This window comes from Larimichthys crocea, chromosome IX (genome assembly GCF_000972845.2).
Source record: "Larimichthys crocea isolate SSNF chromosome IX, L_crocea_2.0, whole genome shotgun sequence".
Classification (NCBI taxonomy): Eukaryota; Metazoa; Chordata; class Actinopteri; family Sciaenidae; genus Larimichthys; species Larimichthys crocea.
In genome coordinates, this window is record NC_040019.1 from 5,842,537 (window position 1) to 5,861,361 (window position 18,825).

Sequence of the window (18,825 nt, forward strand, 5' to 3'; positions counted from 1 at the left end):
GAAACCCTTAATTTCTTAACAAGCCTTTTATTGTGAAACATTTGCAGGAACGTATTGTGGAAAACTCATTGACTTGCAGCAACCTCCATGGCCCTCAAATGAAGCCAACGCGCAAGTGCCAAAAACTGCAGTTCCTCAAACAGCCAGTTGAGGCTTTAGGATACCAAATGCTGAATGAAAGTCACAAGTGGTCTAGGAGTTAAACACACAAAAACATGCATCTCAGAAAAAACACTTTTCCTTTCTCGTTTCTTTTTTTTGGACAGATCTCAGACAGACAGATGTTTCTTTAGATGCAGATATGTTGAAATCAAGAGGGGAACATTTCATTAATATGACAAGAAACAGAGAAACCCAGAATCTGTTTACTACTTGACCTGTTCTTGACTCTGACCTTATCAAGTTTGGGTTCGAGTCTGTATAAGTATTCTCATTATCTCAGATCTATAAACTGTTACTTCACTCCAATAAAACATAAACAATAAAATGAACCCTTTCGTGGGGTTCGACTCCATGGACGTGGTAAAACAAAAAGAGTTCTCTTTTCGTTGGACCAATTTAACTCCTTTTCTCTGCGTCTTTAGAACATTCAGTCGGCAAAATGGCAGGGTTATTCCCGATGTCTGCTTAACATGATATGGAACCAAGCCAATTGCTACTTTAATAGCTACTGTGCAAATACATCTATTCTTAGTTCTGTAACAAGCAGTGAGCTTTCGAGAAAATCTCCAACAGAAGAACCGGCGTTTGAGCATCCAACCTGCAGGGAGGGACAATACGGATTTGACCAAGACACTTCAGCAGTTCCTATCAGCTCCGGGGGTGCAGTTGTATAGCTCACCCTGTGCTTTGACCTCCCTGCACTGTGGTGCAAGTGAAAAGAAAATCCCCCTGTGGGGATCAGTTAAGTATCACATTATTGTCTCTGTCCATTTAGGAATGTCAGGGGGCTCAAAGGGTCAGTCCCCCACGCTCTGACACAGAGAAAGGCCTCCTGTGTGGCGAGAAGCCTTCAGAAGAAACCCCCCCTCTGGCCCCGCAGCAGTTGCGGGTGGTGTGTGACAACATGCTGCAGGGACTCGGGAGGTACCTGCGCTGTTTAGGAGTCGATGTGGTCATGCTGGAGAACACTGATGATCACAGATTAGCTGCAAAGGTTAGTTAGCAACACAAGCTAAAGACATGCTTTTTATATGCAGACAATAACCACATACAAGAGGATCCTATAGCTAAATATATAATACAATATATTATTTATTTGTTCTTTTGTTCTGATGAGTATTTGTTGTATGTCAGTTAGCACAAGCTGAAGGCCGTGTCATACTCACCTGTGGACAACCGTTCCAAAGTGTAAGTACTCACGAGCAAACCTCAAATCTACAAACATTTCTGTGCCATGTTCCTTATTTGTTTGTATACACGTCTATACTCCATCTCCTCATATAGCTACGCTCCCAGGTAGGAGAAGGTCGTTGCTTATCCCTTGACTGCTCAGAGAAGGCCAAAGACCAGGCTGTTCGAGTCCTCAGACACTTCAATGTCCAGCCCACTCCGAGTGACATATTCAGTCGCTGCCAGGTAAGGAAATTCACACTGGTACTGAATGTCTTTTTAGAAATGAACAGTGTATGAACTTCAGCACTGGCTGCATTCTGTGTTGGTCTCCTTACTAAATAAATGTTGTTGATTGTCAGTACATACAAACGGGGAAATGGTGAGGACAATGAGCACAGGGACTCATAAGTTCACCAAGCGATGTCTAACATAAAACAGAAAGAGGTTGATAGACAGCTGGAGTGAAAGAGGTAAATGCTGATTGAAAACATCCATACATCCATACATACATGCATACATACAATTAAAAGTAAAAGTAATTCAATATTTTTCACACCGACGGCGACATTTCAGTTCCTGTATCAGTATCAGTATTCATGAATACCCAGGCAATATTTCTGTGGTTATAAAACAATGCAGAACTGGTTAAGTTCCTGAATTCTGAGAACAAAGCTTGTGGTGTCTGTGGTGTTTTATAATCCTGAATGAAAGGGGAAGAAAAAATACATGATAAGGGGGAATGGAGAAGAAAGGCTTTAATATGTATTTTACTTTCTGAGAAAATGTAACGTTTGGAGTGTTGTCAGTGGGACAAAGGTCGGGCCCTTGACATGCTGAACTACAGAAACGGGTTGTTTGGATGTGAATTATTACTTCTCTGTTGGGGAAGTTGCTGCAGTTAGCGCAAGAGGTGATGGTACACAAACTGATACAGCTTGGCTGACCTCTGCGTGCAGCCCTGGCTCTGGAACCAAAATATCTCCTTCCCCAGTGCTAAGAGGAGACGGTGGTGGAGTTTTTACCTCAATGTGACCGTGACTGGGTCTTTGGCAATGAGTAATATTAAAACGGAGTGAGAGATCGGTTTTCTAATTGGTATGACCTTGACAGTAATGTGGGTGTTGTTCTTGAATGACAGAGTGAACGTGGTTTCATATACAAGCAGCCAAAATGGGCTCACCTTTACTGAAAGGATGAAGAACCCAGAAGAAGCTCAAAGTTAAACCACTGCACCTTCACGTTGAAGACGGCACTGTTAAAGTCTAATTTGTATCCCCCCTGGATATCTCCCTGTGGATCTGTTCTGGGCATGTCCAGACCTTGGGGCTGACCCTGGAAACACTGAAAGGGATTACATCTCCCATATCACCTCATCTGGGACCCCAGGGGGGAGCTTGAGGGTGTGGCTGAGGAGAAGGATGTCTGAGCTGTCACCACAACCTGAATACACATGCTGGAAAATAGAGGGATAGGTAAATAAGTGGACTGTGGGGGAATTCATTCAGCAACAAGAATTAAACATGAAGTATAGAAACAAAGATATTTTCACCAGGTGGTGTAACACAATGATTTTAAAGGTGATTTAACCACCAGGGAACCAGGATAGAATGAGTTGAACCTGGATGAAAAGTGGAGGAAACTGGATATATTAATATTTTACAGATCTCATGCATTGCATTTTTCAAATTCCTGTCTGATCATGTGTTTGGAGCCTGGAAAAGATGTTTGTTAGTCATTTTGTTGCCACCAGTCATCGTTGTCAGATTTACGGTACCTGACCTGTAGATACCTCCATGGGTGGCTATTTAGGGCAACCTGTGTGTGCTGTGATGTTTGTGTATCTGGGAAGGGGGAATCTTTGCAGGATAGTTTCTAAACTTGGGTGTTCTGGCCTTCTCCTGGTAGGGGGCCCTAAATTTGTCAAGATACACCACTTGGTGCATTTGTCCCAGACCCAAAACGTTAAAAAAAACCTGGACCACCTTGATGTTACCTCCTGTCTTGATGATACGGTTACAACACAGACACAGACACACCAGGAAATCTGCCTAAATGACCAGTGACCAAATGGTCATTAACTTAGCTTCCCTATTGATTACTCCCGATGGCAGTCGCTTTGATATATTATGGCTAAAGGAAGGCCAAATGTGATTTTAGTGTTAAAAAACCAGTAGTAACAGCTCTTCCTCAGATCTTTCCCATCAGCTCAGACGGCAAACCTGAGAAAACCTTTGTCCCAGCATGTGGGTAATCTTTTAAAACCATTAAAACCTTAGCCTAAAATCGATGGGAATGATAGCTTCCTGAAAAAGAGGACCTGCTTTTGCCTTTCCACTTAAGTTGGGTTTGATGAACAATGGTGGATGGATGAAGTTTATAATATAGAAAATGTGATTTCTTAAAATGAAGACCAACAACAGATGAGTTTATAAAACATGACAAGTAGTTCATGTTTAAATTGAATTGGTTACTGTTTGAATAGTTTTATATTTTACTGAAATGCCAGCTTATTCCAAATTAAGGAATTAAGGTGGCCATGATTTTGTGTGTGTGTGTGTCAGAGAGAGAGAGAGTTTCACCCTGGGGGCTTCTCCATGGCCCACCCAGGCGAAGTGAACCCCTTTGTTATCTGATTGTAAAGCTCTCTGATTATCAATGGATGGGTTAGTTTCTCTCCCTTTGTCTCTCTGTGTTTCTCCCTCATGCACATACACCACTGATGAATGTCATGAGGAAAGAGGAGTAAAAAAGTAAGGACAGAGAGAGGGAGAAGAGGAGATTAACCACAGACTTGTATACACGTGTGTGTGTGTGTGTGTGTGTGTCAAGATTGTGCAGGGAAAGGGTTAATGTTTGTGTCTGTGTATCAATAGACCCAACAGAGATTTTAGAGGCATAGGAATGTGTGTCCACCATGGAGACCCCAAGAGGGAAAAGGAGATGTAGAAGGGCCTCATGTGTATGTGTGTCCTTGTCTGCATACTTACTCGTACTCGAGTATAATGAAGTGGTGAAAAAGGGGAATAGAACCTCTGCTTTTAATTATTTGAAATTTCTCTCTGTGATGTTTAATTGGTTTATCTGCGAATGGTTTATTATCAGTGTGGCCCTGAGAGAACCTGACAACAGAACAACAGAGATTTGAGACCTGTTATACAAATAATGTGAGAGAAATATTTATTTGTGTAAAAGAGGTAGAATCCTGTTAACTTTAAAGTCATGTCTGCGTGTAGGAACTTTGGTCTTATATGTCCCTATAAGAATAAATAACCAAATAAGTAAATGTTGAACATGGTTGAGCTAATCATCCATTGTTTTTAAAAAATAAAAACAGGGGCAGGAGAATTTAAAGAATAAATGCAACGTGGCTGGGAAAAGCTTTTCAGTTATTAATTGAAATGCATTTTTACTATCATCCATAATCTGTATGCCAGCCATGTATCCAAGTGTGCCTGTTTCTGGTTTGTAGTCACATGTAACATTTTGAGTAGTTTGTGTGATAAAACATGAATCTGTTTGGTTCCTCGTTAACAATTTCACACGACTATCGGATCGTTTTTTTCAGCTCTCCTCTGGCACAAATGAAAAGTGCAGGAGCATACAATGGATTTGTTTGAGTGTTGACCTTACTGGAATAAACATACATGATGTATTTATTTATAGTGAACTTAAGGCCTTTGAAAGGTCCCGTAATACTGTCGCAGAGAAGACCAATCATTACGGCAGCTTTGCTTTTTGTACACAGAACCAAACAACGCTGGCGTCATGCTACTTCAGTGAGTGATCTTTAGATAGCATGGCGGTGTCCCGGAAGAAGCCTGACGTGTACAACACAACAACTTCGGCGTCTAGTGTGACGAGTTTGTGTCCCGTCCTGCCGGCTCAGCCCTTCTAACACACACGTCGATTTGGCTTTGATACTACCTCCACTGCCACTTCAAAGGCGGCACTGCGATGCCCCTCATTTCTGTGTCGCCATGTTTTATACAGAATGGCGAGACAGAATAACAGCACAACATTCCCGCCTTGAACAGGCTGTTCAAAAGGGGCTTTAGTCTGTCCTTAAGTTTCATCTGTGCGGATTCCTGCGAGGGGTTGGGTAACAGGGTGGAGTTGGCGATTGGTCCATTACAGTTTCCTTATTCAGCTATATCCTATCCCTACCACTAATGCCTGCTGCGTCTATACTTTCCGTGCACACACAAACTCACACACAAACAAACACACTTCCGTTGGGTTGTGCCGTTCCATCAGATGTCCCGTACTGGCCTTTTTATAGACATGTTGAGATAACAGATATGTTGAGAGATAGACATTAAACCAACACACACACACACACACACACACACACACACACATCACACACACACACACACACACACACACACACACACACACACACACACACACACACACACACACACACACACACATATATATATATACAGTGATTCACATACACACTTAAAACCCCAAACTGACAAACACACATTTACACCATCACAGACGCACTTACATAGTTAACTCAGCACATATACACACAGTGGTGTGATTAGAGCAGATTTGGTCACAGATTCAGACACACTCAGACTCATGTCATAGACAATATTGCAGCAGAAACACTGGTTCCCACGCACCAGACTATTGGGGAAGTGAAAACAAGAGCAACAGGAACCGCCACACCGTGAGAGGGAGGGGTGGGAGAGATGGAGGGGGGGGGGTTGGGGAGAGGAAAAGGGGAGGGAGGGAGAGAAGTGAGAACAGAGGTGATGGCAGAGAGGTAGAAAGACAGAGAGAGAGAGAGAGAGAAAGAGAGAGAGAGAGAGAAAAAGGGAACAGTAGTGAAAGCAAATGAGCAGGAGCAAGTAAGTCCGAGAAAGGAAGAAAGACAAAAATAACGTGGAGTAGCTCAGACTGCATCACAGAGATTGTGTGGGAAATAATCAGTTGGTGCGCGAGTGAGATGAGTGTCCATTGAGTGAGGAAGAGCGAGAGGAAGAGAGAGTGTCTGAGAAAGGTGGCATTGAAGGAAGAGGAGGGGTGGAGGAGGGCGAGGCGATAGAAAGACTTGTTGCCTGTCCTTTGATCTACAAAGAGAGCCGCGGGCTGAGAAACAGGAGGAATGTGAGAGGTTGAGACACGTTTAAAGTTACCCTTCACTGGCTCTGTGGGTATATTTGTGCATATGTGAGCGTGTGAGTGAAATAAGGAAAGTCAGTTTCAGGATGTGCATGTGTTAAAACCCAGAAGAAAAACAGAAGCCACTTTTTTTTTTTTTTTTATAGACTCGCATATTCTCGCACCTTAATTCATATTTGTCATTTTTAAATACACGTGCATGCAGTGTGGCCACATGCAGATGGCCACAGATATGCACATTTGTCACACTTTGGTCATGCACTATAAAAACCCAAACACTTCTTCTCACGTTTGCTTCTTCTGCATTTATGTCGCCGTCCTGTTGCGCTATATATCGGTCTTGGTGGCGACAAAACAAGGGTCAAATTTGTGCGCCCCGCCGCTTTTCCCACTCTCTCTCCCCTCTCGTCTCCCCTCTCGAGAAGGGGAAAGAGCGACAGCGAGAAAGGGGAGGAGGGAGACGGTGGGAGGAGGAGGAGGGGGGCATTCCATAGGCACGCCAAGACATTCCGAGGGAAACCATCCCAAATATTTCCCACTGTGTGCGGTGAGAGCTTTGCGTCTCCTGTTACATGCGCACACACACACACATACGGTTTGAGAAAGTGCTAAAAGGGAATACACACACGCTGGGAGAAAGTGTTGTTCATGCATCACACAGGTCACTCGTACACACATGTAGATAGTTAGCGGGCGCAGCTACGAGTGACTGATGGGCAGCCTGTATGTCCGTCTCGAGGGGCGACGCGCTGTCTTTCTGTTTGTCTGTAGGGGAGCCAAATCAGGAAAGGCCATTGTGATTGTTGTGTCATTCCAAACGTGTGGGTTTATGAATGAATGAGCAAGACATGACCACAAATATTAAGCTTTCACTTTGGCACTCAGGCGAGCAATGTTTTCTGCCGAAATGACTTCATGAGTGGAATGAGATGTTGACTCACTGAGTAATTTTTCCTCAGAAATGGGAGCATATTACTGTGTGCACTGAAAATGACTGGAATGGTGAGTGGTTTGCTGCTGGTGGTTTGTGTGTTGGAATCATTATCACTATACATTAATTGACATTTATTATAACAACAATAGTAATTATGATATAGCAAATCACATATTATTATAATTATAATAATAATAACAATCAATCAGACAATACTGATTTCCAAAGCAGACCAAAGTTTTTGTATGTGCAAATAAAAAATTTTAAAAAGTTAGTAAATCGAAGCTTGCTCAGAGTTAATTCATCCTAAGATCGTATCATCACGATACATTTCCGCTGAAAGTAACATGTGTTTAAATTTATGAGAAGCAGGCCGTTTTTTGGAAGTGGTGTGAAAATTCCACAGATAAATCTAGGGTTGTCTTTAGTGTCCCTGACTCATTCTGAAGTTGATTCTCATGGCTGCCTGAGCAGACACAATAGCAGGTACACACACACACACACACACACACACAGATAAGGACGAAGATGAGCCATCACTCAACAAGCAGCTGCTCTTTAAGAAATCATGCCTGCTCTCACAGTCTAGTTGGCCCCAGGACAGCATAGCAGCGCAATGACACCTGTGTGTGCGGGTACGCGCTTGATATGCATCTGCATGTGTGTATGTGTGGTTGCTTGCGTATGTGTGAATTTATAGTTGTTCTCACTGAGGTGTCTCTTTACATTCAGACGGGCGGATGAAAACATGTTTGTTTCTTTTTAACGACATTTAATTAGAGATTCTTTCAAAACACGATAATCTGACATGAAGCCAGCTTTGCCTGTGGTGGCTTCTGCGAGCACAGCCGATTGCCTTGAATATGTCGTTGACACATTTTCCGTTTGTATTTTAACAGTAAAACAAAGATCCCCTGTTGATTAGCCTAGACAAATGGCTTCGATTTGCATCTGTGACTGTAAATCATAGTGTTTTACAGTAATGCACTTCTCTGGAACTAGAAACAGAAAATGAAGTCAGCACCTGTGTTGTGCGATCTGTCTATTGAAACAGAAAATAAATACAGAGAGCGTGTGAAAACGTAAGCTCTGTCCCATAGACGATGTTTGCCAACTACAAGAAAGACAAGCAAGGAGGAAGGAGGTTTTTGAGTGTGGGCGGCAGACTTACAAAAAATTATGTTTGATTTTTGTTTAAATGTCACGATTTAAATAAACTATAAATGGTGTCGCAATGCTGTAGACATTGGCTTTGTGTTTTTTTTCATGTCCCCCTTTCTCTCCTCATCTGCTTCCACTCCTGTTTTTTCTCTCCCTACACATTTCTTCTCTCCACCTCCACACTCTATTCTATTCAGTTCAATCACATCAAATTTATTTGTACAAAAGAACACTAGCATCTAACAAAAAGGACCCAGTGAAGTTCTGCTCCATCTGCTGTGCCTCATCTGGTGCTCACAGTATCAGATCATATGCGTATCATCCTTTGTAAACGTTGCATTTTTAGACAACATGAAGACACACAGTCGTATGCATGGATTCTACAGTAACACATCATTCTTTTACTCTTCGCAAACCCTTTCTTAGTCGTGCTTCACCTTCTGTAATCCCCTGCTTTCCAGTTTCCCCTCTTTTGCTCCCCAACATTTCTTTCTCTCCCTCCTTCTTTGTATCTGTTTCTCTTTCTCACCCTCTGCTTGGCTCTCTCTCTCTCTCCCTCCATCTCCCCTGCTCTCTCTCTCTCTCTCTCAGCCTCTGTTCTCACCCTGCCTCCCTGCTCCGATCCACTCCCAGTCTCACTCTCCTCCGTTTCAGATTAGCCAAGGCGAGGAATCCGGTGCAGCCGGCAGCTGGAATGTCCTGTTTGTCTTGCTCTGTTTGTGTGTGTGTGTGTATGTGTGTATGTATGTGTGTGTGTGAGTGTGAGTGTGTGTGAAGTTGGTGAGGCTGGTGCTGTTTTTTGATGTGTTCCATTGTCTGAGAGCCAAGCTGCTTCCTGCCCTTGCTTTCCCCAAAAGCCTGAGAGAAACATAGAGGAGGAAAAAGAAAAAGGGGGAGAGATTGCCTGCAATCATTACAGTTATAGGTTGAGATGGAGAGAGGGAAGCGAGAAGATGGAATTAGAAGGAGGAAACCGGCTAGAAAAGATGGGGAGGGGGTGGCTAAGAAAAGAAAGATGAGGCAGGAAGTGATGGAGGGATGGAAAAGGGAGGAGAGAGTTAGAGAGAGGAAGAGAGGTGAGAAGGAAGGAGGGAGAGCTTCAATAGGGCTTTTCCTCCAAACACCAATACAATGAAGTAGTGCGTAATTTCCCATGTCCCCCACACCCACACACCCACACACACACACACTCTCTCACACACACACACACTTTTTCATAGCTGATACAACTTTATTCTCCATATTCAGGTGACTATACTTAAGTACTTTCTCATTTCTCTCTCGTGCTTGTTCTCTGTTTCTGTGGTCTGTGTGTGGTCTGACACTGCAGACAGCGCAGGCAATACAAGTATGAGTGGATGAGAAATAAGGCGGTGAAGAATGAGCAAAAACAGTGTGACAAAGATGTCCGTGAGCAGTGAGAAATGAAAAAAAAACAAAAAACCAATGGTGAAGTGAGAAAATCCTAGACGAGAGAAAATGACTCAAAATGCCATTTGAGTGCGTGCTGTATATGCGGTACATTTCCCTGTGAAAATGTGGACGTGCATAAATCATTCAACATGTGTTTTTGTGTATGTGTGTCCGTTCGAGTGTGTGTGTGTGTGTGTGTGTGTATGTGTGTGTGTGTGTATATGTGTGTGTGTGTGCGAGTTGCTGGCCGGTGGAGGGGTTTTGACGGGGCAGAGCAGAGCATTCCTGCTGGGTGGTGATGTCATGAGAACTAGCTCTCCGCTCGCAGACAGACAGCCCTGTTTATGTTCCCCTCCAGAGGAGAAACCACACTGTGTGTGTGTGTGTGTGTCTGAGTGTGTGTGTGTGTGTGTGTGTGCATGTGTGTGAGCATGAATATGTGTGTGTGTGTCTCTGTCTGACTGCGTTATTGGCTCATGGGGGAGGTGGGGAAGCCGAGAGGCACTCGAGAGGGTCTACTTTCCCCTGCCGCTCAGGGAGAGGGAACCACTTACTGATGCCTTCCTCTGAAACATACACACAGAAAGAGGAAGTTTCTCATGTTTTTCAGAGCACAGTAGCTGCACAGCCAGACTGTGCTGCTGTGAGTGATTGCCCTCTGCTTCTAAATAGTCTCCTAAGGGAGGCAGAATTCTTTGCAGTATAATAACAAAGCTTGGGTCAGCTAATGACAACAGTACCACACAGAAAACAGATATGAAGCCATTAAAAATGCATTGTTCACCGGGTTGAGTAACTCAAAAATGTGTGCATTTTTTTGGTATTGGCCTGGTGAAAACATATCTAGGGCGTGCTGAGATATAGTATGAAAATAACTGCAAAAGTAGGTCAGAGATTTGTTGGTTAGAACTTTTCAAAATATTAGAGAACAGTTGGATTCGATTTGTTTTTGTCCTCTAAAGTGAGCATACCCGTGCAGTTATCTTGTGGAGATTTAAGGGGACTTACCCACAAATTTAGCTTGCACCAATGAAACAGAAATCTAATAGGTAACTTTAGAAAAATGTTGTGAGAACGAGCTGGAGCAATCATGTTTTGAGAAACCCGGATACTGCTGGTATATCTTTTTGTGTCTGTGGTCACGGTATAATGATTTCCCTTGCGATAGTGAAATGTGATCTTCAGTTCTTTGGAGCTTAGTGAATCATAAATCATTTCTCCCACACTCAACATGCAGTGTGACATAGCAAAACCATCCAAACTCTGACTGCCTTGTGTCGCTCACATCTAGGATGATAAAGAACACTCCTGTCAACCGTGCTAATACCTGCCAGTGAGAAATAGCTGAGAGGTTTTAGGGTTGTTATTATCACAACTCTTTGGCACACGGACACACTTTAGTAGCTTAGGTAACTCCTCCACATGCAGTCAAGCTTTTGAGGCAACCTTGCTTGCTCACATATGATATTATAAATGAGTCATTTTTTTTTTTATAGGGATCTAATTGCTGTGACTCCCAGAAGAGAGAATAACTTGATTGTAGGTTTAAGCCGAGAATACAAGGGTTACATCAGTTGTTGTGCAGGCAGACAACTTAATACGTTAACATGGAGCCAGTCTTCTGTTTGCTGATTGATTCAAGACTGCTTATTACACTGTAGTTGTCACTCCACCAATTTACTCTCAAGTTTGTAGGATTTTATTCCAGTTTAATTACATGCTCAAACTGCATCATAGCACATCTAAACTACAGAAAATTATAAAGTAAAACTTGATGGTTTGGTATGTGGAGCATTTTTTTTTTTTTGTTTGCATGTTTAGGACACCAGTATAAACACTGGTATAAAACAATATATGAGAAGAAAAGGTACTTCATCCCGGGCAGGTTTGTGCTTACAATAACAACATCCTTTATGACATGAAGGAGTTATAGGAAGCAAATCATGTTTTCCTTCCCTGCTGTGTTTTTGCTAATGTTAGGTTATTAACTTCATAATTTTACCTACCTTTCAGCTCATGATTGCTGTCTCCCTGCGTGATGAATGTGTGTGGTCTGTTGTTTGTGCTTACAGTCTCTCAAGAGTTAGGGGTATTGAAATTCTGTGGTTATACGTGTCTTCCTGTCGACTGTTTATAGAGTTTTGGGAGTGAAAAAAACAAAAAAAAACAACCGACTTGAGTTCATTTACCGACCAGAAAAGGTAGATGTTTCTGTCATTTCCAGTTTTTGTAGAATCTTATAGTGTGTCCAAGAAATAAGCTCTCATATGTATAAAGGAACTCAGATCCTGGTTCACAGGAACCAGAGTCCTGCTGGTTTTTATTCCAGCCATCAATCAAGAAGTGATTTACACGTTTAGTGTCCTGAGAATGCGTTTATGCAACTGATAGAACTGATAGAAACCATCAAGACTGGGAACCGCTGACCTATATATCTATATTACAATAACCCCATCCATTGTGGTCTGAGTTGTTTTGGGTTTTTTGCCAACACCCCTCTGTGTGTGCATGCATGTGCAACCTTGTGTGTGTGTGTGTGTGTGTGTGTGTGTGTGTGTGTGTGTGCAGTTTCCGAGAATGAGTTGTGTCAGCAATTAAATTTAAACCTCATGGAGACAGAGATAATAGATGGTAACCCCCCACATAGTCTGTGGTTTGAGAACTCAACCACTGTACTCTGTGTGTTGTGTTGTGTCGAAGCTCCCGTGATGTATTGCTGTTTTTCTTACTCGTCTCTCATGTGTGAAACTGTGAAGGGCCATCGTTGTGACTGTGTGTTTTCACAGTTTATGTTCTGAGCGTCGGTCTGTACATTCTGTGAACATTCTTTACATGTCTGATCTGCATTTGCGTTGTGTTGTGCAGCTCGCACGTGGATTTATAGGTCTTGGGAATGTGAGGCCTGCACAGCCCTTAAAACTTTAAACTCAAGTCTTGCCATGGTTCTTCCTACAGCCTGCAGTTTGCGTGATGTGATGCTATCAGGAGGTTAGAAGTCTGTTTGCTTTGGGAGCCGCAGGCTTGGCAGGCACGCACACACACACATTTTCTCTGTTTTGTTCTCTCTTTCTCTTCTGCTACTCACAGAGTCAGATTAAAGTGAAAGTCCTTGCGGGGTGGGAATGGTCATAGGCAGACACCCTCCCCTCCCTCTCTACCCCCAGGGAGCAAAGAGGTAGAAGGCTGGAGAGGTCAGTCTGCTTGGCCTGGGAAAGGCCTAAGAGAGCAAAAGGGGGGCAGTGTAGATAGATAGATAGAGAGGGTGGATGGATTGATAAAAATGAGAAGAGAAAAGAGCAAAGAGAAAGTACAGAGAATAGATGTATGACCAACACATAAAGCAGCTGAGTGAAAGGCGGAGATGGGCTGAATATGAATAATTATAACTATAAGTTTCAGGGGATCAGTTATTAAAATAAGAGACGTTGGATCTCTTTGACTTCTGAGCTACTTAGAGACACACAGGATATAAAAGGGATGGAAAATTCGACCAGCAGTAGGTAAAAAAAAAAGAAAAAAAAAAAAAAGATTATGATGATGCGCAACTTGCGTCTTTCCCTATTTCCTCCTCCTCCTCCTCCTCTCTCAGGCCAAGGAAAACCAGTGTGTAATGTTTCTCATAGGAACGGCAGCCCAGCATTGCCATGAAGTCATGGATGCATGTATTCTTGTGTGTACTCTCCAGAGACCAGCTGCATTACATATGCTCAAAATATAAACATGGCAGTACAGTAAATATTAACAGTGTTGATACATAGGTCACAAATGCTATTTATTTTATTGTTGATATCAACAGAAGTTTGTATTCAAGCTGTGAAGTGATCATTGGAGGTAATCACATCTCTGATATCTATTTTCCTACGACCAAGGACCTAGTGAAGCTCTGATACATTCAAAATAACCATCTAAAAGCAGATACAAATGATAATAATGGGCTCAATTTATAAAATATTAATTACCATGTGCATTATAATAAAGTTAAAGGAAATTAGATGATGATTAAGATGATAAAGAGATGGTAAACAGCTGATATAATATTGTAACAGTAAGTGTACATAAGGTTCAAAGTTATTTTAACCAAAAGTATTTAAAGTTTTTGGATGCCAGTCATTCCAGTCATCTGACTCCTGAACTTAACTTTTAGACTGAATGCTTGTGTTTGCACGTGTGCTTTCAGAGGTGTGTGCTTGCGGGTGTGATTGGGTGTGTGTGATAGGGTAGTATTAGTGTGCTGTTTGGGTGTGGGTGTTTGTGGTTAAGGGTGTAGCCTCTTTGCGTGGGACGCTGCTATCTAGTAACTGTAGGACCATTAAAAGTGTGTGAGAAGGAGAGCTCTCTGTATGTCCCACCAACTCCAACCAAAGCCGCATATTCACTAATGAATTAATGTAGCAACTCAAGCCACCCAGCGTCCCCTTTGTTGCCAGTGGAAACCAGAGGTGACTGGAGTGCCTGAGTACCTGTCTGTCTGGATGATCCCATGGACCTCCTCCTCCTCCACACGCACGCACGCACACACACACACACACACACACACACACACACACACTCCCTTACAGGCTGCCTTGGATGCAGGGAGCCCTTTCTTTCTTTCTTTCTTTATTTCTTTCTTCCTTTCTTTCCCTCCATTTTCCTGCTGTCTATTTTGGTCAACTGGCGGCCCGTTCCCACAGTGCTGCTGTTCCCATGGTTATCGCCGCGGAGATAGCAAATGGGGGGTTGGGGTGGTGGTGGTGGTGGGCTTGACAGAGAGCAGGAGAGACAGCGTTGCTCTGTTCGAAGAGATAGGGGACTATGTTGCTGTGGGGGCGGGGGGGGGGATTTGGTGGGTGGGGGGGGTGCTGTAGGGTATGGTTGAGTGTGTGTGGTGTGTGTGTGTGTTGCTCCCATGAACATCACAGTGGCTCATGAGGATGCAGTCCATATGGATGTTCGTTGGTATATGATTATTCTTAATTGATTGTGCTAGTAGGTCATATGCATATCTCAGCACCTCTAAAATTGTCATCTGCTCTATGTATTTGAATGTGTTATCATATTAGATGATTGGTATTGCGATACTTAATGTATTAATGTGTTAATTATGTATGTCTAATATATATTATGTATGTGTGTGTGTGTGTGGTCAATATCAGCCTTGGATGTGAACATTACATCTTTCTAATGCCATGTGAGACCACTTTCTGAGGGTAGATGCTACTTCCTGAGATTGAGAGATGAGGTGGGGTGCAACAAGAGAGGTGGCAAAGGAAGTGGAGGGAGCTGGGAGCTGGTGAGGGGCAGGCGAGGGCCAGCGAAAGGAGGGGAGGGCAGGAGGGGTGCGGGTGGGAGTGCGGGGCTCAGAAAGAGGGATGGATTCAGTTCCCACACTTCTAATTACTGTGTCACTGGAGACTGAAAGGGGACTGCCCCTGGCCCTAGGGAATTTGCTGGGGCCGGTCGCAGAGAGGGAGCCATGGTGGAGGGAGAGAAGGGGACAGAGAAGAGGAGGAGGGGGAGGGAAGGGAAGGAAGGGTGGAATTAAAGAGGGTGTATGACACGGGAACTCTCTCCATCGTCCTTTCTTTTGGTTTTACCTCGCTGCATTGCATTCACACTAGAGGTGAACCCCTTCACCGCGAGTCCCCTCCCCTCTCCTGCCCTAATACCCCAACCTCTCACCTCCGACCCACTTCTCCTTAACCCTTCCTTACCCTCCTCCAATCTCAGTCCTCTCTTTCCCTCTTTGTTCACCATCGTGTACTGCTTCCTTTTTACCCCCCCCCACACACACCCTACTCCAACTCTCCCCTCCTTTTTCCCCCCTCCTTCTCTACCTCTCTCTGTTTTTAATACTATGTCTCCTGTTGACATGAACAAGGCTACCAGAGACACTTTGAAGTGAGTTTGAACACACACTCACGCACACACACACATGTCTTATTCTGCATCATTATTGCCACTTAACCCTGAGCCCTTTCCCTCTTGTATTTGCCTTTATCTCACCCTCCCATAGCCTGTCCACTCTGAGCTGTCCTGTCCTGATAATATATATGACGACTCTGACATAAAATGACTTGAAGGATATTTTCTTGCTGATTTGCTTCTGTTTATCGTTCAAACACTAATTTTGTGAGAAGTAATTTAGGGGACACACAGGCTGCAGTGAAACCCATTTACATTGCATTATTAGGCAGCTCAGCATTTTTCATCTTGTCACCTAATATGGCTAAACTGTGTCCAAACACCAGTTCATTGGGACTGGAACCCGTGCTCTCAAGAGACACCTCCTGTATTGCAAATAGCGACCAATGCAGGCCCTCTTCCCAATCTTAAGAGAATTCAGTACAATAGGAACATAGACTTCTATGTCTGAAGAAAACGTTCAAGGGCTCCTTGCGACTCATGATGGTATGCACTAAACACCTGATGTTTAACCTCCAACTGTTTTACCACCTGGGAGAAAGTGCAAGACATGAAATTACTCACCTGGTCAGGAATGCCAAAGATAATCATAAAGCAAGTCAACGCTTTCAGCCCTGGATTGTTCTTTATGTAGCACAACGGGAAATCAGCAGCATAGTAATTACTTTTACACATTACTGTCAATAAGTACTCCCAGCCTTACTCTTTAGAAGTGGATCCACACGATCAAGCAACAGGTATTCAAATGGCTTCTCAGCTACTGGAATCAGGCAAAATGGAGTTGTTGTAATCTGTTTGATTGACCTTTCTGGGTGACTGATAGGTGCTGCAAGTTTAACAATACATTGCTACATCGTTTTTGAGTACCAGCAGGTAAAATGAGCCAAAATATCTTGCACAAGTTCAACATGATTTTGGTTGTGCTCTTCCTTCCAGTTCCTAAATATCTGCCTTTGTGATTCTTGAACTAGTGCATATGCTTTTAGTTCTGTCCCTTTAACCTTGGCATAATCACCACCACTTTGAGCAGAGCTAAGGGCAAAAAAAGCTCTCTGGGACTTGCCTGTGAAAACAAACTGCAACATCAAAGTTTTATGTCTTTGCGTCCATCCTCTTACCTCTGCCACATGCTCAAACAATGCATCTGAGTCGTTTTTATCAAACTTAGGCAAAAGATTAAGCTTTCACCAATGTGAAAACCAGTATACACACCTGGAGTTTTACTTTTTCTACCACTGGCCATCAATGACCCTTGTGCTTTCCCCTCTTTTATCAGCTCCAACTCTAGTTGTTCTACTTTTACTCTCTCCCTTTTCAGTGCCACTTCAACCCTCAGCTTCTCATATTCCAACTCAAACTGTAATCTCTGCTTCTCCAGTTTGCTTTTTCCTTCTGCATATACTGTTTAATTGACCACAAAACAAGAACAACTGGAGCCACTGGAGCCTGAACTACCTCCAAAAGCTTGGCAGATACAGCTAGCCCCTCAACAATACAACAACAATAGCTCAGCCTTTTTTGGCACCTTCTCAGTTTTGACCAATCCAACTGTGCTGCCAAATCAACTAAATCTGCCTTTGCAAACTGATTTAAAGTGCTCAGAGTGTGTAGAAACTCCGAGACAAAAGATTACTATGCCCAGTATCCATGTTCAACGTCGTCACATTGAGTCACACAATGCACAACCATGGGGGGATTGAGTGATTATGGAGTGCCCCCTCCTAACTGCCTAGCCCAAACTGACTAATTGCACCCTAGTCTTCACGTGCATACTGCTGGTGGGTATTTATGCACCTACGAACCGTCTGTATAGGGGCAGACAAATTGTCCCAGCCAATACTTGGGGGGTCCTCTCAAGCCAAATGCTACTAAGCACATGGACAACACACAAAAATAACAAACAGCAACCCCTCCTTGGGAGATAAGCGCTGCTATATCCTATTTGGAGAGCACATTAAGGGCTGCAGCCAGGCATCACAAATGGCACAGCTACCCAGCTACAATCCTCTCCACAGCTACATAATGCATAACCCACACTTACATATCTCGTCATATGTAGTCTTCATAGAAGGTTTTGTGAGTCATCTGACAAAAAAATAACACATAACAAATAATTAAAATTGAATATAGGGGGAATTCTAGTTTTTCTAAAGCTAATTATCTTCTCGTTATTTGACTTACATCTTTACATTTCACTTTATTCACTATCACTTTCAGTTTTACTGTAACTACAAGTGCTATCACCTGTGAGTTTTTTCTCATGTAAATACTTTATGTAGTTATATACTTTCTATATTTATGGTTTTGACTATGTGGCTTATAACATGGCGGATAACAACCCAACTCTTCTGCTCGTAGCTGGAAACTGCAGTGTTGAGACAGGTGACAACTAGCTTCTTGGTACTGGTTATTATCAGTATATATAATAGTTTCAGTGAAGCAAATAAGCTGACGAGAGACAGAGGCCTTAGGACACAGCTAGAGATATGGAGGTTGACTGCTAGCCAACTTCTACATCCCGGACAAACTCTGAAATGAACTTTAATTCAACTTGTAACTCGCTGCCAAGAATATTGTTAGGCAATGTCTTGGTGCTCACCTTGAACCTGCAGTGTGCTTTCTGTCTGCCTCCACTGTCTCACTTTTTTACTGGTCTGTGCACCTGTTCACACATATGAATACATGTATGCCCGGAATATCTTCTTCTTTTGTTTCTGTTGTCGTGCACTAGTTTGCATAGCAATAATATAAGTAATAAGTAATATGATTAAGCACAGAAGAGAGTATGAACTTGAACTGAAAGTGATCATGACCATTTTTGGAGGGGTCACATTCCCTCTTTTGTAAATCAGGGGAGACGTGACCTCTGGGTCCTCCCTGTGGAGATTATGCGCATGGTCCTAACTAAGGCTGATCAAGTATATAATGCATGCCAGATA

The 18,825-nt window shown here is 43.0% G+C and overlaps 1 protein-coding gene across 2 annotated transcripts in view; it reads left to right on the forward strand.

Moving 5' to 3' along the window:
• The window catches only part of exd3 (exonuclease 3'-5' domain containing 3), a 42,066-nt gene that overhangs the window by 13,527 nt on the left and 9,714 nt on the right, over positions 1 to 18,825 (forward strand). For both annotated transcript variants that reach the window (XM_019272468.2, XM_027282039.1), the window contains exons 17-19: positions 938 to 1,156; positions 1,297 to 1,350; positions 1,447 to 1,578. In XM_019272468.2, the coding sequence (XP_019128013.2) occupies positions 938 to 1,156; positions 1,297 to 1,350; positions 1,447 to 1,578 (405 nt within the window). The remainder of the gene's footprint in view (positions 1 to 937; positions 1,157 to 1,296; positions 1,351 to 1,446; positions 1,579 to 18,825) is intronic.